The 27,542-nt window shown below is 41.7% G+C and overlaps 2 protein-coding genes across 9 annotated transcripts in view; one reads left to right on the forward strand and one right to left on the reverse strand.

The window, feature by feature from the left end:
- Positions 1–32: 32 nt before the first annotated feature.
- On the reverse strand, positions 33–14,962 carry elp1 (elongator acetyltransferase complex subunit 1). Of its 3 annotated transcripts, XM_088989379.1 has the most exons (36): positions 14,772–14,962; positions 13,504–13,673; positions 12,955–13,107; positions 12,811–12,892; positions 11,805–11,885; positions 11,637–11,722; positions 10,776–10,966; positions 10,147–10,270; positions 9,966–10,059; positions 9,663–9,893; positions 9,414–9,584; positions 8,415–8,493; positions 8,190–8,336; positions 8,002–8,108; positions 7,515–7,618; positions 7,158–7,211; positions 6,973–7,078; positions 6,481–6,596; positions 6,331–6,404; positions 6,153–6,231; positions 5,981–6,060; positions 5,751–5,894; positions 4,646–4,731; positions 4,375–4,523; positions 4,061–4,184; positions 3,238–3,335; positions 2,974–3,175; positions 2,610–2,671; positions 2,463–2,525; positions 1,781–1,841; positions 1,584–1,703; positions 1,407–1,506; positions 1,000–1,127; positions 758–909; positions 331–409; positions 33–150 (listed from the first exon to the last, which is right to left on the reverse strand). In XM_088989379.1, exons 2-36 carry the CDS (start codon positions 13,651–13,653, stop codon positions 89–91), a joined length of 3,939 nt encoding a protein of 1,312 aa, XP_088845505.1. In that variant the 5' UTR covers positions 13,654–13,673; positions 14,772–14,962; the 3' UTR covers positions 33–88. The 3 variants fall into 3 exon arrangements, with proteins under 3 accessions (XP_088845505.1, XP_088845504.1, XP_088845507.1); XM_088989378.1 differs by having other exon boundaries at positions 758–1,127; XM_088989381.1 differs by lacking the exons at positions 11,637–11,722; positions 11,805–11,885; positions 12,811–12,892; ... (1 more) ...; positions 13,504–13,673; positions 14,772–14,962 and having other exon boundaries at positions 758–1,127; positions 10,147–10,302; positions 10,776–10,916.
- A 266-nt stretch (positions 14,963–15,228) lies between these two features.
- Positions 15,229–27,542, forward strand: part of arhgef37 (Rho guanine nucleotide exchange factor 37) — a 41,466-nt gene continuing 29,152 nt past the window's right edge. For 3 of the 6 annotated variants that reach the window (XR_016114085.1, XM_088989394.1, XM_088989407.1), the window contains exons 1-5: positions 15,231–15,311; positions 19,064–19,256; positions 19,530–19,576; positions 23,778–24,159; positions 25,491–25,620. Coding sequence is in view for 5 of the 6 variants with exons in the window: in XM_088989394.1 (XP_088845520.1) it covers positions 23,791–24,159; positions 25,491–25,620 (499 nt within the window). In the remaining variant the exon portion in view is untranslated. Of the gene's footprint in view, positions 15,312–19,063; positions 19,257–19,529; positions 19,577–23,777; positions 24,160–25,490; positions 25,621–27,542 lie in introns of all 6 variants that reach the window. The other 3 variants (XM_088989401.1, XM_088989402.1, XM_088989403.1) reach the window with 3 other exon arrangements.

The following is a 27,542-nucleotide window of genomic DNA, read 5'->3' on the forward strand; positions in this document are numbered from 1 at the left end:
ACACTGCCGTCTGAATGAAGAAATACTTCAGGAATCTTAATTCATATTTTTATTGTTTTTTTATATGTAAAAAGGGGGGGGGGGGGGCTCAAAAGTCCAGATTCCATTTGACTCCGGTCCTCATGGTAGGCAGAGTAGAGATCTCGATATCTGGATGGAGACAAGATTCAAGACCAAAAAATGTATTTTAAATGAAATGTTTATGAAAACATTAAATTAGATTTTTAGAAATGGGAAGAGAGTCTGTGTGCGTGTGTGTGCGTGTGTGTGTGCGAGAATAGATAGTGCTTGTATGTTAGTGTGACCAAAACAGGAGTATGTCCTGCTGACCTTGTTGCGATGTTAGCGAAGTCTGTTGTTGCTGGAAAGAGGCCGTGATGCTGTTGGCCGTTGAGTTGGGACCCGTCGGCTGAAAAGCAACAAGCACACAAATAGGAAAACAACACAAAGCATTTCTTGAGCCTGAAGGTTCAAATATGAATTATATTATAATTATATATATCCCAATACTGCATTTACAAATGTCCATAGTTTTTCTTAATTGGAGGGAAAAATAACATTACTGTGACTTCAAAATGGGAATATTAAGTTCTTTACTTTAAAAGTATTTTTTTTCCCTTACCGGTAATTTAAAAAAAAAGTGCATTGTAAGGATGCTTCTTATTTTCTATGTCTACTTCTGATAAAGACTGAACGATAATCTGGAAAGGGATTATTAATGATTTGGTAATGAATTTGGTGAAAGATAAACGGTTACCATTGCATGGCTCCTGTGCGTGTCCTGAGGCCAGACTTCCGGGATGGCCTCCTCCATGGCAAGCAGCGCTTCCTGAAAGACGAGCTGCAGCTCATCGGCTTGCTTGTCAAAGTGGAAAAGCACGAGAGCTTTGAGCAGCGCCTGAACCTCCTCTGCAGAACAGGTTGATGCATTAAACCATATGAACATATTTCCCCCACAGAGGGCAGAGTGCTTAAAAAATCTAAGTGTACGGCGTACACCTCTCATTTTGTCCACGCTTGTGACGATCTCTCCAAGGGCATACATGAGTGCTTTTTCTTCCATGGGATTTCCTTCCTTCAGACTCAGCTTCTTTCTTTCAGCCTTACGGCGGTTTTTGGAAGACCTCCTAAAATATCATCTTGATGAATATTTCATGGCACTGGGTTGCATGCTCTAGGGTAGCATTTCAGGCTAAAGAATCAGATGAATTAATTGTATTTTGGGGAATTTAACCTACAACCACCCGTATCATACATTACATTGGAAATAGCCAACTGGCAACACAGCACACAAACACGCTCAGTGAGTCTCGATTTAGAACATTTTGTATACATCGGACAAAAATGTATTTCACCGAGGTGTGTAAAGGATGTGTATGATCTTCATGCATGCGTGCATGTCTTACGAGGAGACACGCGAGTTGCTGTGCGAGTACTTAGAGGCGCTCATGACGCTGCTGGCCTCGGAGTAAAGTTCAGCATCCGCACAGTCGGGTCCGTCCTCATCTGAAAGGAGATGAGATGGTTGTTTGGTTTCAATGCGGAGGTTACCATGGCAACCAATCGCCATTCCACATCCTCACCCAGCACGCCCATCCGCTGGGCTTTGTCCTCTTTGTGCTGCCGCACTAGCACCAAGCGCGAACGGTGGCGCGAGAAGGTGGCCGTCTGCGTCTCCACCAGGAAAGTCTGTGCTGAGGCAGCTGCGAGGCCGGGTGGAGCAGAGGGAAAGTTTTATTTTAGGGGAAAAATTTTGGCACAAAATGGCTTTTAAAACTACCTTCAACCAGGGCAGGTTTCAGGTCTGTCTCTGTGATGTCAGCTCTGTCGTACATGTGAATCTCAAGCGGAGAAAAAAAAAGTCAAATTATGTAACAGTAGTTGGAAACTAAGTAACACAGATGTTAGACGAGAAGAGATATGACGTGAATTTGTTCCATGACCACTCCTGTGAATCTGAAATAATTTTTCTATACTGAAATAAAGAGGAATTCTCTTAAAAAAACATAGCCAGAGCAAAAAGAATGTATTTCAACACTGTGCGCCACAAATGATTTTACTGCTCCTTTGGTGTGGCCACCTGGAGGCAGTATAATATAGTAATGCAGACAAAGAGAAAACTAGTGTAAACGATTTCCGAGGCTGGTTTTAAATGCAGAATGAGTAATTTGCGACATTTTATTACAGTAAGCTTCAACTGGGAGTGACAAAGTGGTTTGGAATACTACACTGGTGCAAGAAACTGGTGGATTGAATGCAACACATACGTGAAGCGGCTGCCTAACAAGTGCTTATTCAACTACATATTAGTAAAGTGACTCAAAGGAAAGAATTGTGGAATGTTGTCCAATATTCCGAGGCTGATTATTAAATTGCTCTAAGGACAACAAGAATAGCCTACGAGGCTGTTCTGTCAGTGCTATCATTGTGATCATATTGGTGTATTATTTTATGCCACCAACCAGTCGAAGCGCTTCCTCCCAGGCCGCACCGGAGATCAGCGTCGAGATGGCCTCCTCACAGTCCTGCATAGTCACAAAAACCCCAAATGTACTATTATTACCATTCATGATAACAAACCGTTTGTAGTTTTTGTGTGAACAACCTACTTTGGCGTACTGGTCCAGCAGCACGGCTGCTTCCGCATAGCGTTGCTGTCTGCTCAGCTTTTCTGAGAGAAGGCAAAAAAATTACGAAATAACAAAATGAGTGGAAAAGACAGTCAAAGAACACTTACAAAATTTTACGATTCATAAAACATGTATAAAATTTTCTCATTTATACAAACAATTGTTACTGCAAAGTAGTATTATCAAATACTGTATATACAGTATATGTTTAAAATTATGGATTCTATATAAAGTCAACAGGAAGGTTTGATCGTATCGTCCCGTATTCTGTGATGCTTTATATCACCAAAGCCTTGTATATGAATATGGTGCCTCTGTGCTAAGCGGCAGTGGCCAGGGTTACCTGCCAGTTCTCGGGCCAGCAGGGCAAGCTTGTCAGTGGACAGTGGGATTTGCTGCGCCACACAGACGGCGTTTCTCCAGCTGGCGGCAGTAGTGAAGGCATGCAAGGCGCTGTCGAGCTCGCCACATCTCCACAGCATCATGCCAGCCTGCTCTGCCTGCTGCTGTTCTAGCAGGTGGTTGGCGTAGGTGCGGCTCAGTGCCTTGGGGGAGGGTACGCGTTTGTGATAGGAAGCTGAGCGGTAAGGTGGGGAAGGTGATGTACCTTGTAGTGAGCACTGTCAGTCGAGTACAGACGCAGAGCTTTGCTATAAAGTTTCTGCTCCTTCACCAACTGTAAAACATCTGGAAAATGCTCATCTCCTAAAACAAAATTACAGAAAGCTATTGAAGTACGGTATTTGCAAAATTGTACCAAATAGGGAAGCAGTAAGAGCCAGTCATGATAAAAAAAAATACATTAAAAACATTCCAGAAGATAACTTTTCCCTGAAATTAGCCAAACACTTCTTTTTTTTTGTTCATTACCTGTGAGATTTTTCTAACGCAAAATAGGTACACTGGCTCAACAGAAGTTGCTTTCAAAATGATCGAATCTATACTCTCCCAAGTTAAAGCTAAATACATGAAATGATATGATACACATTGATGTGTTTGTATAAAAAAACAACCCGGTCGAACGAGCTGTAATGTCTCGATGAACGAGAGACCTTTCTCTGGAGCAATACAGATAACGCAGGGTGGTCTCGTGTGTTGGTTCTAACACTTGAAACTGGTATTTCGTGCCGGTCGGCAGTTTTTTGAAATTTCTGGCGAGCACCGTTTTCAGAACTCATAGTGCATAAACGCGCAATCCAAGTGTGCAAAAAGAGACGTTAGTCAAATGATGGTTAGAAGTAGCGCTACGTTGCTATTATCATCAGTACGGTACTGTTGCATTTCATAAAAATAAATAAATAAAATAAAATTACAAAGAGCTGCGCATGTACGGGACAGAACAACAAAACTGGAGCAGCATATTAGATCGTGTAAAGTCACCTTGCTACTGGTAGGAGTGACTTTATGTTAGAAGCAAAATGGAGGCCTACCAGAGTTGCTGAGGTGCACCAGCGCCTTGGAGTAACGTCTCAGGTGTTTGTCGATAGTGTAGCGCTGGTAGTTGACCTCCAGGGTCTTCAGCATGTTGAGGAAGGGGAGGTACTCTTTCGGGTCCTGTTGCACATAGAACAGGTCATCAGGGTTTTTCACCCATCTAAAATCTGTCCGCCATTGCTATTCATTACTGTATGCCGCTTATCTTCATTAGAGTTCAACTATTGGGAGCGTAGCGAGGTAAACCCTGCTATCCAATCGTGGAGCGTACACAAACAAGGAACCAATAACATTCAGACTTTTTTAGTACCTTCTGTGACTTCTCAGCAACCATTAGCACCAGGTCGAAGTCGTATGTGCCCAGCGAGTGTTCATACAAGTCGTTGACGTTGACGAGGAACAAGAGGTATTTCAGTGCCTCTTCGGCGTTCACGCCGCTGTCTCCTTCAGGGGGGTTCACTGCAAATGTCAAATTTTGTTTGTATCAGAGCCGTTTCCAATAAAAGAAAAAATGTGTGCATGTGTGCATGTTTGTAGTGTTCATTGGGAAAGAGCAGAGACCGATAAGTGTTCCAGCTCACCTCGAAGCTCGTGGACTTTTTGCAGGGCGATCTCCAGCTCAGGAGTCGACTTCTTCACATGCGCCGTTAGGATGGAGAGAAAGAACCTGAAGGAATGGGAAATAAACATGAAGTGTTTTATAATTATTACATTTTTGTGGAAATGTCATATCAGAGGGGCTATTTCATGCTATTATTAAAAAAAAATTAATTGAAGATTGAAAACATCAAAATTGTTTTTTTATAGAATAAAATGAGGAAAAGAAAATACGGTGATACCTCAGATTACGAACTTAATTGGTTCCCAGAAAGTGCATGTAAGGCAAAAAGTTTGTCTTCCAAACGTTTATTTCCCATAAGAAACCCTTAAAATGAGAATAATCCATTCCCAGGTCCCCATAAAGCATAATTTTCTACGAAATAAGCCTTAAAACTACACAAAATATACCTTATTTTATGTATAATAAATGTGCTATTATTGTATTGTAATTAAAGAAATAAACTGTACTATATAATAAAGTCATTTACAGTATTTACCTTTGTGATGGTAGTTGTCAATGGATTGCCTTACCGTACTGGTACTGGGACAGCTAAGTCACACAAACACACACGTCGGTCGTATTTTTTGAAGATCTTCTTCTGCTCGACCGTAATTTTCTTTTGTGTGCTCTTCGGCTTAACACTAGCCTGTGGTGGGGTCTTTTGCGGCCCCATAATAGCAAAAGTACTCCACTCGATAACAAACCACGTCTGCATTTAAAGAAAGCAGGTGACGAAAACTCGTCCGGCAGCCACCGAGACGCTGTTTGACCATGTGGTTTGGTGTTCATCCCCTAAAAACTAGTCCGCCAGCCACCGTGGCGCTGTGTGGTTTGGTTCGTCCGCCGAAAACTAATTCGTTAACCAAGACTATGTGCTCGCGAATTTAATGTTCGTGAGGTGAAAAGTTCGTGAGCTAAAGCGTTCGTAAGCTGAGATATCACTGTTGATGAAAAAAAAAAAAAAATGTGGGGTAAGAAAATCGATACTATTTTAAGTCTGCACGGCAAACCATAACTGTAACAAAATTGATATTTTCCCCATTGAAACATTTAACGCATTTTTATTCATTCCCACTGTCACTAACTTGTTGGGGTCTGTGTCCTCCATCGTTTTCCGAAGAGTATCGCACACCATATCCACCTTCTTGCATCGGGAAGCATGCGATGGCTGCTGGAGCTGCAGGCACCCACCGGGGCGGGGATACATAGTGCTCGTGGTGTCCTCCTCCCTGATGGCGCCATAGAGAATCCAAGATTAAAAAATAAAAGAGAACTTGTAGCAGATGGGGTCCTCACATAACAACATTGGGCTGACCTGAGCTCTGTGAGGAACAGATTGATGTTGGTGATTGAGTTGAGCTGGGTGAGGAATTTGTGTGTGTTCTCAAGGAACACCTGATGTGAGCAAAATGGGTGACCTCTTGCAAATATTACATCAAAATAATAATACTTGACAATATTAGCAATCGATGCACAATGGCTCATACCTTTGGGTTGTGGTCATGAATAAGGTTGAGGTTTATGCGCAGCTTCCTCATACACTCGAAAGCTTCCCTAAACCTCAAACTGGAGAACAAAAGAGCAGTCACTGCATCAATCTTTATTTTACATAGTCCACACAGAAGTACATAGCCTTGATGGAATCCTGCACCCTCCTCGACTTACTTGTCCAGCCATTGCCTGAGCTGCGCCAGCACCAAAGCCCGATGGTGGACAGTCTCCAAATTCCCACGTGGCATCTGCACACATAAATGCACCACGGTGAAAGCCTGCAGGTGACTTCCAGCGGCAGAGGATGTTTTGTTCAGGGCTCACCTGTAAGACAACTCGCGTGTCTTGTGGCACGACCGTGACCACATAGGAGCCCCGCTCAACTCGTCGTACGGTCTCATCGTTCTGCCCGCCATCCTGGGCCAAGGCTGCCTGCAACGCTGTGGGAGTTTTCATTTTCCAAGTGCGTAAATCAGGGCTCACCGCTACAATCCAAAATGCTGTTTCCCCGATCAACAGCCACAGATCACTCAACCCACACAAAAATGTGATTTCCGATTTTAAATGTATGTTATTTTTAGATTTGAGGGCAAAAAAAAAGAGATGTACAGTATACCCTCATAATCCCTCTCCTTTACCGCAAAGCAATGCCCCTCTATTTTTCTATGCAATGGAGCATTCACCCAAACTTACCCAGATCATTTTAAGCATAATCAAGTGTCAATACAAACTTTAAAAAAATATGGACCCACATTGTCCACTCATGAACAATGCAAAATGTCATTTCAGAATTAAAAATAAATGGTGGTCTTGTACCTTTAAGGCTGAGCTTGCTCAGTCGGAGGCACCGGCATTTATGCGAGTGCGTGGTGACCACCAGGAAGTCATCACTGACGACAAAAGACGACACGTTGGAGGCGAGCTGAAGATAGAGATGATGCAGACAAGTTGAATGGGGACACTTTTTCAGTGTCAGCTATCATGGCAAAATGGCCGTCTACCTCCATGTCAGCAGCGTACAGGTGAGATCTGTCTGTCAGGCCCAGCACACACTCCTATATAAGAGTTAGTCTTGATTTTAAATCACAACAATTGACTTGCAGTGGTACATTGAAAGACAACTTTAATGTAATCCATGACATTGTTAGTAAATCACTTTACTTATACATCAATTTACTGTACTCATACATTACTCACAAATTTCCAAATTGAAATGACTATAAACATAAATAATTTGTACCAGATGCTCTACACCATTAAAATAAATACATAAATAAATAACTAGTCTGGGCGCTAGAGTAAATCAGGACACCACCAAATCTGTTAAATATGTACTATTCAATTTGGTTTTGTTTTACCTGGCCATCCACGCTGCAGAGAGCCATCTGAGTGCAAGGCATGGGGAAGTTAACGCTGCACCCACTGGAGTCGCACCAATCCTCTAATGAAGGATCGGCACAATCTACACAAAAACATGACTTTGACATGATGCGCTGTGGATTACTACCATTGTTTATTTCTATTGTGCAAAATTATGGTTACGGGAATAAACGGCATTGATCACATGGCGGACATTATGCTTGCATATGACTGAGTGTCTCATGAACTTGGAGCTATAGATTTTTTTTTGTCCTAGTTTTTCTCTGTATTTTTAATGTGCAAGGTGGCAGTTAACATGAATGACTGGCAAAGAGCAATATCGTTACAATCATTTGATGCCACATATACATTGTATGACCAATTCTAAAAGGCCATGGTCCCTGTGTCCAAAGTGTACAGATCAACGAGTACAGATAAGTGGAATCAGCTCAAGAACGGAATGGTGTAGCGTGAGTGCTGACTGACCCCAGAGGAACTTCTTGATGCGGCCATCTTCTAGCTGTAGGGCCACCGAACGCGTGCGACAACAATGGACAACGTTGGTCACAACACTGTCCACTTCCAGCCGACATCTGAAGTGGTTAAACAGAAACAGCAAAATGAATAATTTAGCCTGTAATGGTTGTTTAAGCAGGATTCATTTTATTCAGTACCTGACAGAGAGTGTGTCCTGGCTGGGGCACAGCAGTATTAGGGCAGAGGAGGTGGGCACCAAACCCTTGCTGACAGCCACAAAGAGATTGTGCTGAAGCCACAGCAGATGTCGGAAAAACAATGGCATCTCCTGGTGAATGGTTGTACTACAAATAGAACAAGGAAACTTTTTAAAGACTGACTACTGACTGCATTTACAAATGTGTAACTGAGAGTTTTGTTACCTGAAAGTTCTCTGGAAGACCAGGGGACGAATCGTAGTCCTGAATTCATTTGCAACTTTGTCTGGTTCTCCTCCAGAATCTGCCAAATGTAAAAGGGCCAATGATAAGCTTCGTGCATAGACACATTTGTGACAAATTCAAGTATGGATTGAGGTTAATTTTCAAGCTTTTCTAATAATGATTGTAAACTATATATTTTTTTCAGTGGTGGAGTTCCACAAGGCTTTACGCTTGATCCACTTTGGCAATGTGTAATATTTTTAGTTTCACAATTTCTTTTTTTGCATTTGAAACTGTTTAAAGTGACGCTTTGTGTTTGTCTCCTACTATTTTGTTACAAGTACAACTATCATGCATTATTATATTATTATAGAATCAACTTTAATATTCTTCTTTATAAATTTGAAGCTATCCATAACCTTGCCCCCCCCCCCATTCCTATCTGACCTTCAAATTTATATTCCCTCTCGTTCCTTCAGATCCTCTTCCTCCCTCCACCTCTGTGTGGAGGGAGGCCCGTCTCAGCACGATGGGTGACAGACCCTTCAGCTGCTCTGCCCCAAAAACTCTGGAACTCACTTCCTCCCAACATTTGTAACATCAATTTTCTTCTCACCTTCAAGTCCCATCTCAAAACCCACCTATTTAAAATGGCATTTTCTGTGTAGCTCTCTCTCATGTTTCTATTTATAATTGTATTTTATTTATTGTATTCTATTTGTGATTGTATTTTATTTATTATAGTACCTCTGCTTGTCTGTGACTGTAAAGTGTCCTTGAGAGCTTTGAAAGGCACTTAAAATGTAATGTATTATTATTATTATTATTATGATTAGCATGACAAAGCCATTAAAGATATTTAAGAAGAAAAACTCACTTTAAATGTAATCAGGGAGGTTTGATGGTTTTTTTAAGTACAGGGATAATATAGGAACTATATTAAATGTAATATGCTCAAACTAATGATTTAGGGGAAATAGTTTAACTTTGGAGACCCACCTTGGTCATAGATAGTTATGTTTCCGTTTGCAGTAAGTGCCGCAAGTTGATTGGTCCTCTGAGGCTCGGAAAGGAAGGTAACCTGATTGACAGGTGAGCTGAGCTGGAGCTCAAAGGAACACATGGGTGGAGGAACCATGCTCTGTCTGAAGGTGGTCACCAGAATTTTGTCTGGAGGGAAGTGATTTATGTACATATATTTTTGATTATGTTAACCAACAGCATACATCCGATTCAATTGGCCATCACCTCCGTCAATCACAGCCACGTTGGCGTGGTCTGAGGCATCCATGCCCAGACTCCTCTCCGTCGTCCAGCCCCAGTCGTAGGCCAAGTAGATCCAACCATGGGTGACCATGTGCAGCCGTAAGGGCCGCTCAGGGTCCCAGCACATGCACTCCGGAGCCTGGCTTGGGTCTGTGCCAAAATCCAGGCTCTGCTTCAGGTACCAGTGGTAATTTGCCACTGTCCACAGTTGCACTACAGGCAGACGACAGGACGATGTTCATGTATGCGGTGTGTAGAAGAGACTAACAAGTGAATTGAACTCACCACAAGTGTTCACATGTCCGTCCTCGCCGGCTGTTAAATCTTCCAACCAGATGGCCAGGACTGTGGAGTCATTGTTCCACAAAAGCTTCTTCACCTAAAGGAGTAGGGTGGGTGGGTGTTTGTGACATCAATCTTTTGCCCCAAAAGCATACGATAGTGAGATATAGAAGCATGGACATGCCTTTGACTGGTCTTTTCTGAGAGGCAGGGTGAATTCTCCATGCAGCAGACCATTCTTCTCCAGAAAGACGACACTGTGCTTGTTGGGATGGCGCTGAGTGCTTGCCATCAGGCTTCCGGATGGTCTTAAACATGTTTGGGTTTGTTTGGAATAACTCTTGAGAAAAGCAGTTGCATTACACATGTGACATTTATAACGGCACATTTACATCTGCTGGGACATCCAAATGAACTTTGACTGAGGCATATTTTAAGGCATTTTCACTAGTTCAGGTTGTACCCATCGATTGCCACGCCCACCACCCTTCCGAAGATACGTGGATCAGAAAATAGATGAATGGATATGTTGGGAGTCAAATTCATTTCTTCACACTGCTGCAAATGGCAAAAAATAAGTGAAGTATCCCTTTAACATTTAACCTAATTACACAACATGAAATGTATTTTAATTATTGTCAGTGTATATGGAACCACACCAAAAATAAATGCATGGGACAAGCATGGGACTTTTTTGATTAGAATTATTAGTACTCCCACTAACCAAAACTTTTGAGACTTCAGGTGTTGAGTTGGTGAATGTAAAGGCATTTTCCGCAAATAATTTCAACTTTTAATCAAAAAACTTCTTACTTCCAGGACAGAGGGTGCTCCAGGCCGTCGATGGGTTCACTGGTGGCCTGCAGGACACATTCCCTGTTCCACACCCGTACCTTGCGGGCTCCGGTGTTCGGACAAACAGCACTGATGGCAAAAAGTTGTCCGTCACCTCGCCATGTCACCCGAGGCCGGCGGTCATCCCACAGTGCTGCTGGCTTGATGTCCTGTAGGTGCGTTTGATAATCACTAAAGTATTTACAATACATCAGGTCAGTACAATGTATTACCGTATTTATTCGAGTATAACGCGCACCCCTAATTTTCAATTAAAAAAAATTGGTATACAATTTTGTTTCACTTTTTCTCGGCTCAGATCAAGTATTGTCAGTAACAACACATGCGTCCATGCTAAAAATCATTTATTGACAATGTAAACTTCTTCACTTTCATCTGAGTCTGAAATCCACAGCAGGTCGTCTTCTGTGCCATCCATGTTATTGCTGATGCCCGTCTTTAAAAAAAAAGTATTGATGGTAATCAACAATTAAAAAAAAGGAATGCGTCCGGGTCTTTCAGAGAATCGAATCTGAAGGGCACCTTAAAAACAGCTGCACGACTATGGAGAATAGCCATGGAAATGCTGCCCTCTCCTGGAAGGGAAAAAGCATTAACTATATATGAGATTTTTTTCCCCAGGCCTCGTTTATAACGCACACCCAAACTTTGAGTTCTTTTTTAGGTAGAAAATTTTGTGTGTTATACTCGAATAAATACGCTATATTATCAGAGCCACATTCACGAACTGAATTATTTTCCTTAAAATTCTCAGACACGCACAGACCCGCACACGCACACACACACATATACACACACACACACACAACACGCACACACCTGGGCCTTTCTCTGAGCGGCCTGTTTGCCTTCTGAGCCATGGAACTGTGTCTCCTTCTTGCCCCATCCCACTGTGATAAACTTTCCTGTCAAGAAGACAACTGTCTTCATCAACAGTTTTCATGACGACATTTATCATACAGTAAATTAAAAAATGATTTACTATACCTTCACCAAAGTCATCCTGGTGTATTGCAAACTCAGTAATGGGCTCAAAGTTTTTGGTCATCATGATGATGGTTTCCTGACCTGCAAGAATCGAAATATGATCACTGATAATGTGTCCTGTTTTTTTTAAGTACAGTGAACCCCACTTTGTCACAACGTATACCAGACCTAACCAACAGTAGAAGAAAATCTGCGATATACACCATATATTTTTAAACATATACACCAGTACTTTTACTCACATAACATATTGAAAAACATTAAAAAACCATGTAAACATGTTTTAACATAAACTAAAGATTCAATCATGAAAAAATGTGGAGTAAAAAAAAGTATTTTCAGTGTTTGTGTGTTCCAATGGGATAGAATGTAATGTCAGGACGTCTGTGTGCATGAAACAGTAACTTTACCAGAAGCAAAGTGTGCGAACTTTACGTTAACAAACGATGCAAAACTGCCTTACAATTCCAGTGCTCTACAACACAGGTGTCAAAGTCGATCTGGTCCACCACATCACTTGCGAAGGCAAGTCAAGCATGTCAAGTTCCTTGATGCTTGCTGAAGTCAGAACCAACATTTTAAATTATCAGATGTAATCCACAACCATAGTCGCTATTCTTGACTTCTTCTCCAATTTATTTTGCGCTGTGCATGTACTATGTGGAGGTGATTAAATATTTATACGGTTTCCTAAAATTCAAAACGGTCCACGAAGGGAAACCGTAACTACAATAAAAAGTTCACGATAAAAATTTGTTTTACACCCCTGTTCTACACTTTAAGACGGCAACTGATATTTGAACACAGCACAAGAACGCGTATAGACAAAAAATACTCTTTAACGTTTCTTATTCTTTTAATCTTTATCATCTGAAGAAAAATAATATTATTGCACAAAGTGAATTAGTAAGCCAAGGTACCAGCGCATACTGAAAAAATAAATAACAATGACTTCAGAAAAACCTTGCATGAAATAAGTAGTTATGGAATTAATTTTACAGCTGACCTGTCGTGAGAATGACAAGCTCTTCGTCAGGACTCCAGTTCATGGAGGTCAGCCCACTGTCTACACTGCCGACGCACTCCAACTGTTATGAGGAGACAAGTAATTGGTTTAGCAAACAGACGCAAACTCTCCTGTGCAACGTACCTGGCTGGTTTTGTAGTCAAAGACAATGACATCCCCGCCAGCCGTGGCCAAACATGCTGACTCAAGCTCCGCCAGGTCTTGCAGCCCGACCACGCAGCCGCTGCCGTCTGTTGAGAGGTAGCCGTCTGCCGTCAGCGAGGCCTCGCTTATTACCTTCAGCCAGAAAGGAGTTCAAACAAATTTTTAAAAAAGTGTGACAAGCATGGAAAAAAACCCTACACTCGAGCAGGAGCAAGCTAGTATTAGATGTGAACCCGTCAACCCATATCATTTGAAGACTCATTTTATTATGTTAAAGATTTGTCTTATGTGCTTTTATTAAAGGGACATTTCTCTAGAAAGAACTTGTTTTCTTCACAGAAAATGTCGAAATTATAATTATAACTATGATACCTATGTAAACAGGGAAAACTATTTCAAAGGGTTTTAAAAATAAACATACCATTTATAACCACTGTGGCATATTTTAATCAAGTGATATTTGAAATGTCATTGGAATTTTGACATTATGATGAAAATCTCTGAATTGTATGTGTGTGTGCGCTTTACCTGTTCAGTTTGAGGGTTGAACTCCGCAATGGAGTATTGGGAGGCAACCAGAAGTGTCTCGGCGTCACTGCGTAACGCCAAACACTGCGGTGACCCCAGACCCTGGAGCTCAGAACTCTGCAGGCTCTTCAGTAGCTTTAAATTCCTCATTTCAACTCAGGACATGACACCTGCACATTGAGAATCAAGCTCATTTTGGAGTGACAATGCCAATGAATAATTCATTTAACAATCGACACTCATTGGTCAAAGTCCCATTTTTATTCCCTCAATTCCTGTCTTCGGGCATGAGGCGGGATATATATATATATATATATATATATATATATATATATATATATATATATATATAGTAAAGTCTCGTTATATCGATAGTCCCGGTTATATCGATACTATTTCTATGCACGCACGGAGAAAATTACATGCAAACAGGGTCGGATATATCGATAGTCCCGGTTATATCGATATTTTTTATTTTTTCGGACTCCCTTGAATATCGATATAACGAGACTTTACTGTATATATATATACAGTGAGACCTCAACTTACAAACTTTTTGTCTTACAAACGTCAAATTTATGAAAATTAAACCTTATAATAAGCACTATTTTCATAATACACACCCACCACGGCTGGCGGAGTGATCTTCGGCGCAAGCACACGACCGAACAGCACCAGAGGTTAAGTTACCAACAGTCCTTATGGAAGGTGACTCTCCTTCCATAAGCCATCAACAACCATCAAAAAGGTAAATAAAACTTTATTTTACAGCACAGTTTATTTCTTTAATTACAGTCGTCATGTAATGCGTCTCTCTTTCCAAATAGCAATTCCCTTTGACCTTCGACCTCCAACGCCATTCCATTAAGCCATAAATGACCATCACAAATGTAAATAAAGTGACTTTATGATACAATGCAGTGTATTTCTTTCATTACAATACAATAGCACATTTATTATACATAGAATAAGGTATGTTGTGTGTAGTTTTAAGGCTTATTTAGTTGAAAAGTATATTTTATGGAAACCCGGGAACGGATTATTCCCGTTTTAATGGTTTTCGCCTTACACACTCTGTCTGGGAACCAATTAAGTTCGTAAGTTGAGGTCTCACTGTATCTCGAAAAAAAAATTCCCATAGGAAACCATTAAAATGGGAATAATCCGTTCCCGAGTGTGGGAGGAAACCGGAGGACCCGGAGTAGCCCGGTAGTCGCGGACTACCGGGCCGCCTTGAGGTATTCATGTTTAAATTTTTGTCTACTTACCAGGCGTCTGTCCGAAGATGAATCTTTGAAGCAAACTGACGAAAAACGAGAATATTCCTTCCACAACCTAATAGATGCCAATTTACTTATTTTACGCAATAAAACAATTGAAAGTCATTGACTGAAACAGTTTGTTGTTCGCTAGTTGGAGGGCAACATCAGCAACACACATGGGTGACGACAGGCTTGTAACCTTTCACCCCTCTGTCACAGTATTTAACTTAGCTCCATATCGCCACCTAATGGCTCGGTGGACACCGATAAAAACATTACGGATCATTACATTCTGTGTAGATATATTTGTATGCGTATAGATAAACACCAGGACCGTTATTGAACGTTACCGAAAGAAAGTGTATACAAAATTCAAATATAAAATAATAAATTCAAAAATTGAACTACTGTACTTTCAGGAACGAGACGTCTGTCAGGTAATCTCGCGAGTTTGACAGGATTGACTGAGGAGGTCCGCGGCTGCGCGCGACTTCAGAGTGACCACAAGCAAGGATTTTATAGGTTTTGAAAAGGTCCCGAGAAAAGGTAACTACAATAATTTTATACTTTGACATGAATGCCTTTCCCCCACCTTATTGAAACCGCCAACTGCGATTGGTTTTATTTAGCTGCATTTTCTTCTCGGACATGCGGGAATTTAAACGTCTTTCTAAGCAAATGAACTCGTAAACATGTCAACCGAGTGATGGAAACTACGAGAAGTCTGGATTTGTGTTTCTCGATGTGCGCGTGTGTACCTCCACACTTTTGTTTTGTATTATTTTTTTTCATGAAAATAAAATGTAAATGTTTTGTGGGAAAAGGGCAGGAAAAAAATATTTACACCGATAATTCTTAATTATGTGAAAAAATGGTGATTGCGTGAGAAAAGGTGTTAGAGACGCCTCTCTTCCACCTCAGCCCTTTCACTTTGCCTCTCAGAAATTAAATCCTGGCTTTCCCATATCTTTCTCAAATTTAACAGCGAAAATTTTCAAGTCCCACCTCAAAACCCATCTGTTTAAAATTGCTTTCAATGTCTAGTTCAATCTGCTATTTTATTATTTATCATTTTATCTATGGTTTTATTGTTGTGTGCTTTGTTTTTATCGTAAAGTGTCCTTGGGTGTTTTGAAAGGCGCTTGAAATTAAATGTATTATTATTATTATTATTATTATTATTATTATTATTATTATTATTATTATAAATAACGTAGTTGTTTTTCAGAAAAAGACAATGTTTTATGTATAAAGTGTTACCAAAAAATATTATTATTATTAAAAGTATTTGTTTTGATATAAACATAAAAGTCATACATTTTCTTCAAACATTAACCAGAATAAATCATCTTTTACATGCGTAATTCTTGGTGAAAAAATATGGTTATGCCAGAATAAATTAATTATATTCGATTAACAAAAAGTATTTCAGTGTTTGACACCACAGGTGTCAAAGTCAAGGCAGATTTGGACCGCCACATCAAGCAAATAAAGCAGGTGAAATTCCATGATGCTTGCTAAAGTCTTAACCAAAATGTAAAATTATCATATGTAATTAATGATACAAAAATGCACTGAAAAAATCACACTTTTATGGATGTGCTTAAGTAAATATAAAAATTCTAAATAAGTGATCATGTTTTCATGTTTCCATTTTTGAATGCCATGAGAAAATTGAGATAATGTGCGATACACAGAACACTAATGATCCTCTCATTGTGTGTCATATGATATGCTATGTGTCTTTTTATATAGAAAAAAAGTTGGAGTGCATGTGAACGCTGGTTTCAAATGTGCCCAAGTTCCAATGCTGTCATTACAGCATTGGAATTACCAATTGATGTCATGCCTCGACAAGCAGTCTTGTCATCAAATTAGGACTATGAGTGTCATTTTTTTTCATTTCAAGTCTCATTAAAATACATTTTAAACATACAATAGGATTTCATAAGATTTCATTACCATAAAATGAAGAGTATTCCGTAAAAATTGCAAATTGTGTAAAATTTTATTTTTTTTCCATGAATTACATTTTATTCCTGCCATATGTGTATTTAAAATAATGTTCTTATATATTTACACGATTTATGGCACCTCCTCATTTTTTTTCTTGCACGTTTTACACTTGTACGATGACAATGCTCTGATCTTACTGTCAAATATTCAGGATTTACCGACCATAAATGCTCCCTTGCTTAATTTATCATAAATATCCCTTGCTGATGATTTTGCATTGGGGCTACATATAATTGAAGAACTTACTTGCACTGTAATGGCACCTTTTTTTGTCATCGTCTGATACATGCCGATAAAGGCTACATTGTTGTCGAGGTCATAGACGGGGCACTGGATTTTGAATGTTGCTGTGCCGATGACCATTTTGTGTTTGGAAGCCTTTTACGGAGCGAGTTGCTTGTTCAGTAGCTACAAAGGGCCATAAGTCTTCTTGTGCCGGTCCCAAGCCCAGATAAATACAGAGGGTTGTGTCAGGAAGGGCATCCGACGTAAAAGCTTGGCCAAAACAAGCATGCGGATCAAACCTCTAAAGATGGAGGACACTGCTCTGCTGTGCCGACCCCTTGAAGGGAAAAGCCGAAAGGAAAAGAAGAGGAGACTATTAAGATATAAATGTATAATATTGAATTTTTGGGTTTATTCTCGTAAAAGGGTTTTTTTTTTTTCATAAAAAAAGTTGATTCAATTCTGTATTACGTTGTATTATTTGCAGCTTTATTTTATTTTATTTTTTGTTAAATAGGGATTCTATTGCTAAAAATAAAAATCTATTTGTGCCTTATATTCAATACCTCCCAAAATGTTGCCAGTCATGTTAATGTTTTTGTCTTGAGGACATGTTTAGCCTCCAACTGAGCGAACGTCGACACTGACGAGTTTTTAACTTCAGGAATGTGGTCCCGCAGCATTTTGAGCTCTCCACTGTGATGCATTACTTCCTTGTCTCAAGTCATTAGATCATGCAACATGTCATGACCCTTTCAAGCTTGATTCGACTGACAAAATCCGCCTCCTACCCGGCAGTATTTGTAGCTGTATAGACTATACTGTATAGTATGTATTCCAAGTATGATGTTCCAAGTGAGCTACTGCTCATTCATTGCTCGTTGGTGAAGTTGATTTGTCTTTGTCATTGTCATTGTGACGTTCAAAATGACAAGACTAAACACCCAAGCTAACTTCAGCTGCCGTGTTGACTTGGAAAGAGTGCTGCGTTTGGCTGACTGCCCGCAGTCTCCTTTGTCCAACTCAAGTCATCCAAGTAATGTCACAGTACCTTTTGCCATTTAGTCACAGTGACTGCCAACTTGCAGAATACAAATCAAGATAACTTTTTGAATTCTTGCAAGGGGTGAAAAAAAACGGCATCATATTTACACATGCACGCATCATCTGATTTTGTGGTGACTCTTCTCGCAATGTATTCATCGTAACTAGCGATGTTCTGTCCGGGGTGTTGAGCTGCTGAAACCAATCATCCTTAAGTGCGATCAGCTGATACCGATCTGGTGGATATTGGTCAAGGTCTGCTGGTATTGGGTCCAGCACTTCTGTGACCCTCATGAAGATAAGCGGCTCAGATAATGGATCGATGGATGAATAATTATCATAAATATTCTGATTGAGATTGTGATCATAATTCATAAAATGATTATTAATTTATTTCAAAACAGTATTTATTCAACTATCAAAACTCGACTACCCAGGAATACCATGAGCGCTTCATGCCTTTCTTACCTTCACGTTGAACATTTGATTCAATTCCTTTTTTCCAAGTGTAAAATGACCACGCGAGTAAAAGCCCAATTCCTGTGAAGTCGGAATGCTGTGGTTTGTGCTGAACTTTTTTTGTTTTTCAAAAATACTCATTCACATTGAATTTTATGGCTGCAACGCATTGCCAAAAAAATGTTGACCACTGTTTTCCATTACGTTCGGAAACTGAAGACGCCAATTGTTGAAGTTTTGTACGTGGATTTGTTTCCCAATCTTGATTCACCAACAACAGTCTAGAGTCAGGATTTTTGTCTGTAATGCTTCAGAGTGCACCACACAAAATCACAATGGCATTTTTAAAAATTGCTGTGGAGATAAAGAGATGACAAATAATATGTCACCCCCCCAAAAAAACTCCTACAATAAAAATACAATGTATTCAATATTCACCATTACCCCTTGAAAGTAACCCGTGATAAACCCCACCTCGCACAATAAAAAGCAACATTTTTCACACTTTATTTCTGCTGTTATTATAAATCTTGAAAATCTGTGTCTCATAACAGAACATGAAGAGCCAAGTGGGAGAATGTGGCACTGCAATGCTTTTGTCTCCCGCCAGGGGAGCACTTCAGTCACTCTGATGCTTTATTAGGCCCTAATAAAGCCCCTCCGATGGGGAGGGGTGGGATCGCAGACATTCCGGTTGGTCCTCGGCAGCCCAGTGTGGAGCTGTACACCAATTGAATTTGTGTTAGGGTGAGTGTCACTTCCTCTACCCTTCTGCTGGTTGCTGCAGACAATCAGTTTATTATGTGTATGTGTGTGTGTCTGCGTGTCCCCACCCCCCAGCCTCCTGTTTCCCTCAACCAAACAGCCCCCCCAGCAACACATGCTTTAGCCAAACAACACTAAGGCACTGGTGCCACATGAGGTTCTGCAATATGTGTGTGTGTGCGTGTGTGTGTGTATGTGTGTATGTGTGAGCGGATACATTTATACCACCTTGTGCGTGTCTTTTCCATGCAACAGGAACACTGAGGAATAGTGCAGATACATTGAAAAGTCTTCTTCACAAGGTTTGTGTTTTTGTTTTGTATTTTGAGCACAAGAAAGTACTTTTGTGTTGTAACTTATTGATGTCTAAGCTCATCTTATTGCATGTTTACTAGTCTCCTGCATATTCACGTGGAGCCACAGAGAAAAACACAAATGTTTAAAATAAGGCATATTACAACTTAAATCCACGATGATTATCTAAAGTTTTGTCTAAAATTAAATCACAGAGACAATTTGTTTAGCTGTAACTTATCCATAGGTGTAAAGACTAAAAACGGATAAATAAAAGTTAACTTTGTGTTCATAGTGAAAGACAAGCCTTTTGGGATGAAGTAGAGATCAAAGTCAAAAAGTCAAAGTCAGCTTTATTGTCAAATATTCTAATATGCATGACATACAGCACAGATGAAATTAATGTCCTCTCGGACCAGCGTGCAAGGCACTTATAATGTGGCTAAAAAAACACATTTATTACAATTGACAACAGACAATACATGTAAATAGAAGAAATAGAGAAAAAAATAGAATTCAGGATGATAGTACAGCGTGTAGTATGTACTCACAGTTCGGTGAGTGTGGCAGTGGGAAAGGGCAAGGGGTGCAGGGCTGGGAAGGAGTTGAGTCTCCTGACTGCCTGGTGGCAGAAACTGTCCTTGAGCCTGCGGGTCTTGGCTCGGAGACTCAGCAGTCTCCTACCCGATGGCAGTAGATTGAAGAGGCTGTGGGAGGGGTGGGATTGCCAGCGATCCTGATGGCTCTGCGGGTGAGGCGGATGTTGTAAATGTCCTGAAGGGGAGGAGAGAGACACGCCGATGAGCTTCTCAGCTGTCCTCACGATGCACTGCAGAGTCTTACGGCAGGACACGGTGCAGGCGCCGTACCACACGGTGATACAGCTGGTCAGGATGCTCTCGATGGTACCGCGGTAGAAGGAGGTCATGATGGGGGTCGGGGCCCCAACTCTTTTGAGCTTGCGGAGGAAGTACAGGCACTGGTGGGATCTCTTGGCCAGTGATGCCCTGTTGTGGCTCCAGGACAGATCTTCGGATATGTGCACTCCCAGGAACTTGGTGCTGCTCACTCTCTCCACTGCAGCACCGTCGATGTTTAGTGGAGCATGCTGGGGTGCACTCTCCTGAAGTCCACAACAATCTCCTTCATCTTCTCCACATTCAGACGGAGATTGTTGTCCTTGCACCACGTAGCCAGGCGGCTGACCTCGTCCCTGTAGGCTGTCTCCTCATCGTTGTTGATGAGGCCCACCACAGTTGTGTCATCCTCAAACTTTTTGAACAGGGTGGAGCTGGGTGATGATAGTGAGCAGTGATGTGTGAGCAGAATGAAGAGGAGGGGTCTCAGCACACACCCGTGGGGGGGGGGGGGGGGGGGGGGGGCTGTGTTCATCGTGATGGTGCTGGAGGTGTTGTTTCAAACTCTGACTGCCTGTGGTCTCCCCGTCAGTTTGTCACCTCTAGTTGGAAAGTTAATGTGTCCATGGAGTTGTGGAAACACGCTTTTCGGGTTGGCATGGTTGAAATCGCCAGCCAGGATAAGGACAGCATCTGGGTGGGCTGTCTGTTGCTGGCTGATGTGCTGGTAGAGTTCATTCAATGCTGTGCTCCTGTTGTTACTGGAGCTCGGCAGGATATAAACTGCTACCTGTATGAACTGTATGGCACTAAATTCCCTCGGCAGGTAGAATGGCTGACATTTTACGACCATAAGCCCCATCAGTGGTGAGCAGTGTTTGCATGCCACAACATCGTTGCGGCACCAGGCATCACTGATGTAAACACAGAGTCCCCCGCCGCGAGTCCCCCCCCTCGACGATCGCTTTGTCTGCCTGGAAGCTAGTTAGCTGGGCTAGCTGGATGGCGCTGTCCGGTATGCTGTCGTTCAGCCATGTTTCCACAAACACAAGGGCACAACACTCACCCACGGTCTTGGAAGTTGAGCGGAGAAGTCTTATGTAGTCCATTTTATTGTCCAGCGAGTGTACGTATTCTAGCGTGATGGTAGGAATGGTCGGCCGGTGGGGGTTAGCTGCGAGCCTTGTGCGGATACCTCCACGCTTCCCCCTCTTCTGTTTCCTCATACACCGCTTGTGGCGCCTCCACTCTGATTTGGGTGCAGGAGTGGGGGTCGATGGAGGAGTGGGGGTCGGTGGATGAGCCGACTTCCTGAGCAATCCACACTCGTAGCATTTCTGCTTCAGCTGGTTTTGGTTTTAAAAAGGAATTGGCGATGTCGAGCAGAACCTCACGGGAGTAGGTACGCCTCGGGTGTAGCGAGGCAGACGGAGACGAACATTTACACGAGTGAGAAAAACATAATAAACACGAAAACACCAATTTTCCGGGGGCGAGAGGAGCCGCTGCATGTTCACGCGCCGCCATCTTGGGGAAAAAAACATCCACCTTTCTTGAATTGGTTTGAACCCCAAGTTAAGGCATCTAAACCCTAACTTGGCGTTAAATTGTCTTTTGAAACACTTCACGTTTGCTTGAAACCTGCTTTCAAACTGCAAGTCAGTTGTAAAATGCTAATTTGAAGTGTTGGACTTGTTTGAAACCCCAACATTGGCTTGAAACTGTCTATTTTATTGCCAGCGATCTTTTATTTTTTCATTAATCTGAAATGGGCAAGATTTTCTTGTTCTGATTGACTTGGCTGTGTGAAATTCACACCCAATATGGATGTGCTGTTTTGGTTTATTTATTTTCTCACTTGCAGGGCAGGCATGAAAATAATACTTTGTTCAAAGTGAAAAAAAAAACAAAAAAGAATGTCTACTGAATTGTTGACCTGGCCAAATTTTGGTCGTCATTGAGAATATTTAAGTTATTGTTTTTTGTTTTTTTTTAAGTATGAATTCTTTCAGGGTGTAGGTACATGGTTATACAGCACCTTTAGAAAGGCAAATGTGCCGTTTTAATGTTGTTTGACAAGTCTATACAGTGGAACTATGAACGACTTCTTAGCACATCCGCCTCACTGTTTCTATCTCTCAATTTTAAAATCCTAACCCATACATATAATTCCAAAAGTCCTAACCCTGATGTGGAAACCCTCATAGTTGGTCATACTGACTTAGTGATTGAAGGGTAAATTCTGATTATATTTTGTTTAGTAATACCTCTGCTGTGGTATTTTGCTTTTCTCACTAATATGTCATGAAAATAATGTCATGATGTGTTTCTTGGGCCATATTTAGTCTAGCCTGTATAACATTCTTATACGCAGAGTTAACCAAGTGCATTCTTGGAGCCATACTGTTAACCTTGATACACTGCTTACTAGAGACCTTCATTAGACAGACTGATAAAAGCTAAGAATTGTTTTGCTAGAATACCGTGTCGATGTTGCGCCGTAGTCTGGATACCGCCCTTCTGATTAAATAAATATGTTGCGTGTCCATGGTTTGGAAAGACTCGTGATCACACAGCCTTTAATAATCCTAATAATACATCTCATTTGTAAGCGCCTTTCACAACAATCAAGGTCACTTAACAGTCACAGGATAACATTTTCCGTGGGTGAGCAGCGGTAGCCACTCGCGCCAGTGTTCACTCAACCCGGAATAACTCAAATAGATAGAAGCTAGATTGCTAGACATTACCTGTCAATCATAGGTGTCTGGAATATTCTGCAAGTAAACCCTTCGAAAGTACTGTTCATCGACTCCAGCCTTTATTTGGATAACCAAAATCCTCATCATCCGATATTAACGAACACACAGAGGAAAGAAGGCCACGCTCCTCCAACATGATCAAAGTAATTACATATGACTTATTGTAGATCTCAAGATAAATCACAGTGTTGAACTATTGTAATGGATGATTTCAATGCATTGCATGGACAGGATCCGATTTTCGTGAAAAGGTTTCATGATTCATTCACACATTTGACTTGAGTCATCAGAGTCGCTGCAATGCTAATTCTCACAGTAGCGCACCCGCACACGCTTTGCTATCGTCTCGCTCGGCCGCCCCGTGAGTGGAGTTGAGCCTCACCCCTTCCATGACAAAACTTTAATGAGTGCTGCTTTCCATTGTTCCCTCAACAAAGGTTCGTTACCTGTGGCTCCCGCTGACAAAAAGAAGGAGCAGCCGGAGTCCCGCTCCTCCTTCTCTTTGTGCTCCTTAAAGCTTACCACACAATTGTCTCCCCTGCTACTTTAAATGTCAGTAATCATTTTCTTCTTCTCTTGTATTCATTTAGAGTCATCTCCATCATGGAGGTGCCCACGATGCCTCCACCTGTGCCCCTCCCCCGCACTATTTTTAATCCTTCGGCGTCTCCTCTGTGCGCAATGGAGAACATCTCCCTGAACAAGCCGCCACCGCAACAAGAAAAGCTCCAGGAGGAGAACGATTTAGAAGACGATGCATTCAGAGAGGATGAAGAGGAGAAAAGTCCCAATGCCATGGTTCCCTCAGAGGAGGAGATGGAAAAGATGGCAGAAGAGGAGAAGGTAGCGAAGGAGAGAGCGGCACGCAGGCAGCTCATGTCCATCCAGGAGCTGGTGCAGTCTGAGAGGAATTACCTGAGAATGCTGCAAGTCAGCATGGTCACCATCAGGAGCAACCTGCAAAAATTACAGGTACAACAGATCATTGCATGCATCTACGATATTGGGGAAAAAATTCATATCAAATACAAGGAAGATCTCACAGCAACACCGAGGTTACCATAGCAGTTTACTCATATTCACTGATCATCCACTAGGAAGGCAGGCTTGAAAGTCTAACCTCGGGTTGAAACCCCAACCTTGGCCTCAGACCCGTAATTTCATGCCTATATAGCTTTTCGCAATGATGCTGAAGAAAAACCTCTTGCGAGGTAACCATTTTGCAACGCTGCCCTAGTGCTACTTGGCAGGCCAATCAGCATAGAAGTGTCGTGTTTACAAAACCTAAGGTATCAGCCACTGCTTGGAAAAAGGGGAAAAATGAACTAGGAAGTGAAACGACACCTTCTTTTGGAAGTTACAAAAGGTGATAATAGAAATACTTTCAAAAAAGTAGAAATAGAAGTAAAAGACATTGGAGTGAGGAAATGTGATCAGTCATCGATTTACAGTAAAACCATCAGCAACTTCTTTAATTTCTGCTGCTTCTGTGATTTTTAATCACGGTGAAGGTTATGAACAGCACTCTGAGGCGGAACGGAATCTGGCTTTATGGAAATAATAATGCGTGATGCAGATACTAGCCGACTGTGTGGGAAAAGAACCAAGTGCAGTGCTCCACAAGCAGAAAATAAACATGCAAGTGTAATGGGGGAATAAGAGAGAATAAACCCAAATATGTATAGTTAATGCTTATTTAAAAAAGGGTGCTGAGGGAATTACCATTGTGGCTTGTGAAGAAGGGCCACATTGATACAATGTTGCCACTCCGCAGCATTGTCAAATGTTCATGTTTCAGGCTTGTTTTCAGAGCACAGTGCCTATTGTTCACAGCTAAGTTCGCCTACTGTTGCCACATTTGACCTACTCAACAGTGATGGGCCACATTGTTTTCTTATTGTTATTCATTGAAAGGACATCTTATTCCTGGACGCTGATGAAAACCGAGGCTTCTTGAATTTGTTTTCAATGTACAGGGGGTGCTAGTGAATGAGTTTTGAGGGGGTTGCATCTGAAACGTGTATAGTTTTGTTTGTTTGTTTGTTTTTAATGGCGATGCTTGTCAAACTTTTCCAACCAGTGTATACTGGTGTGTGTCAAATGTGGTGACATTTCAATTTTGTAAAAAGCTTTCACAAAGGCCATTTAGTTCATTTGAAACATTGAAATCCCTTAAAGTGGCTGTTACGTTACTCATTTTTGGTCTTTGGAGAACGTTTCATTCAAGCACGTCAATGTTTTTGACATAGAGAGGGGTTTTGTTGTTTCACAGTGTGTGGCTTGGTGTGTTGTTTTGCTTGCAGCCCGCATTGGCCAACCTGGACAGCATGTTCCTGTACCTAGAGGATGTGATGGACGTGTCCACTCGTTTCCTCAGTCTGCTAGATCAGAAACAGCTTCAGCCCACAGAGCCAGTCTTCCTGACGACTCTGTGTAAGTGGACGCTTCACAACATCCACCTATTTCTTTCCACACCCTTCCTGCCAGGAAAGCCGCTGCTTTGGGAGCAGGGAGGAAATCCTATAATAAGGAAATAATAATATATAATAATAAAGGAAATAAGCTATTGAAATACAGTGGGACCTCAGTTTACGAACACTTTGCCTTACGAACTTTTCGGTTTACGAACGTTACATTTATGAAAATTAAACCTTGGCATACGCACTATTTTCGCGATACCCCCCCCCCCCCCCACCACGGCTGTAATCGAGTAATCTTCGGCGGAAGAACACAAAAGCACACGACCGAACAGCGTCCCAGCCGGCCTACCTTTCCACACCCCCTTTCGATGAGTGCACACGTCGATCGTCTTCAGCGATACTTTTGCCGTTATGGGACCGAAAAAGATGCCACCACAGGCTCGTGTCCAGCCGAAGAAGACACAAAGCAAAATAACAGTCGAGGAGAAGAAGATCATTGAGAAACACGAACGAGGTGTGTGTTTGTGGCATCACACGTGCGCACCGCGGCTGTCATGTGAATCTCACCCTGACACATCTCCCACGCTGTGTGTCACTTCCCTGAGAGTAACTTTCTATGACCATTCTACAAATAAAGAGCCCGGTACCGTCCACCATTGCTACCATCCTTTGCAAAAAGCGTGACACAAAGGCGTTATTTAGTCGATGCTTTCACGTGACTAATGACACCGAAATTGTCACGTGCGATTTGACAGTTGGGGCGGGGCCGCCGCTCCCGACCTCCGCCAGCCGAAGAAGACACAAAACAAAATTACAGTCGAGGAGAAGAGAAACACGAACTAGGTGTGCGTGTTGATCTCCTAATCACCGATACTGGGACATTTCAACGAGTCACTGTCACCTCACCAGTGACATGATTACGACGCCGCGAGCCTCGCTGTGTCTTGTGCTGGCAAGTCCAAGAATTTGCTTTGCCCGAGGTGATTGTTAGAGGCGATCACGTAAGTTTGTTGCTTTCCGGGATCATTTTATTTTGCCCAGCTTTACAGGCTTGTTGTAATAAAATCTTTGCCAGCACCTACGGGACTCGAAGTGGTTGCAGATGACATCGAGGAGCTTGTTGCTGACCATAATGAGGTCCTCAACACAGAGGATTTGATTTGCCTTCAAGAGGACAAGCAGAAGCAGGCCATTCAGGAGTTGATGTGCAGGCTTTTATTGAACAGTTCTATCCAGAAAAGGCTATGAGAATCATCAAGATGATGAATGATAATGTGATGCCTCAGTTTCGTAAGATCTTACAAGTCAGAAAGCAACATGTGTCAATTAAGAGCCATCAACGACCATCACAAATGTAAATAGAGTGACTTTATCTCTCATACAGTGCATTGTATTTCTTTCATTACAATACAATAGCACAGTTATTATACATAGAATAAGGTATGTTGTGTGTAGATTTAAGGCTTATTTAGTTGACAATTATATTTTATGGAGACCTGGGAACAGATTATTCTCATTTTAATGGTTTCCTATGGGAAATATTTTTGGGGGATACACATTTTTCGCCTTACACACTCTGTCTGGGAACCAATTAAGTTCGTAAGCCAAGGTCTCACTGTATATTAAATTTATCATCCAGCACTTGGGCCATCCCACAGCCCCTGTGACTGTGTTACTATATCCTCTCGTTGGTGCAACTGCTGTCACTTATAATTGTTTCAGCTCATTGTGCGGATGAAGCTTTTTGAAGAAAAAAATACATTTTCAACAATTACTGCCTGGCACAGTCATTTGTTTTCATTTAAATTGTTCTTTTTTTAGGGGAGGTGAAGAGGGTCAATTTCAGAGTACATAGTTGTGTAAGATTGCCCCGGTAGTCGAGTGGTTAGCACACCGGCTTCACAATGCGGAGGTCGGTGGTTCGCGTCCCGGTCC

Source organism: Hippocampus bargibanti, linkage group LG02 (assembly GCF_051943395.1).
Source record: "Hippocampus bargibanti isolate YZ-2025 linkage group LG02, ASM5194339v1, whole genome shotgun sequence".
Lineage (NCBI taxonomy): Eukaryota > Metazoa > Chordata > Actinopteri > Syngnathiformes > Syngnathidae > Hippocampus > Hippocampus bargibanti.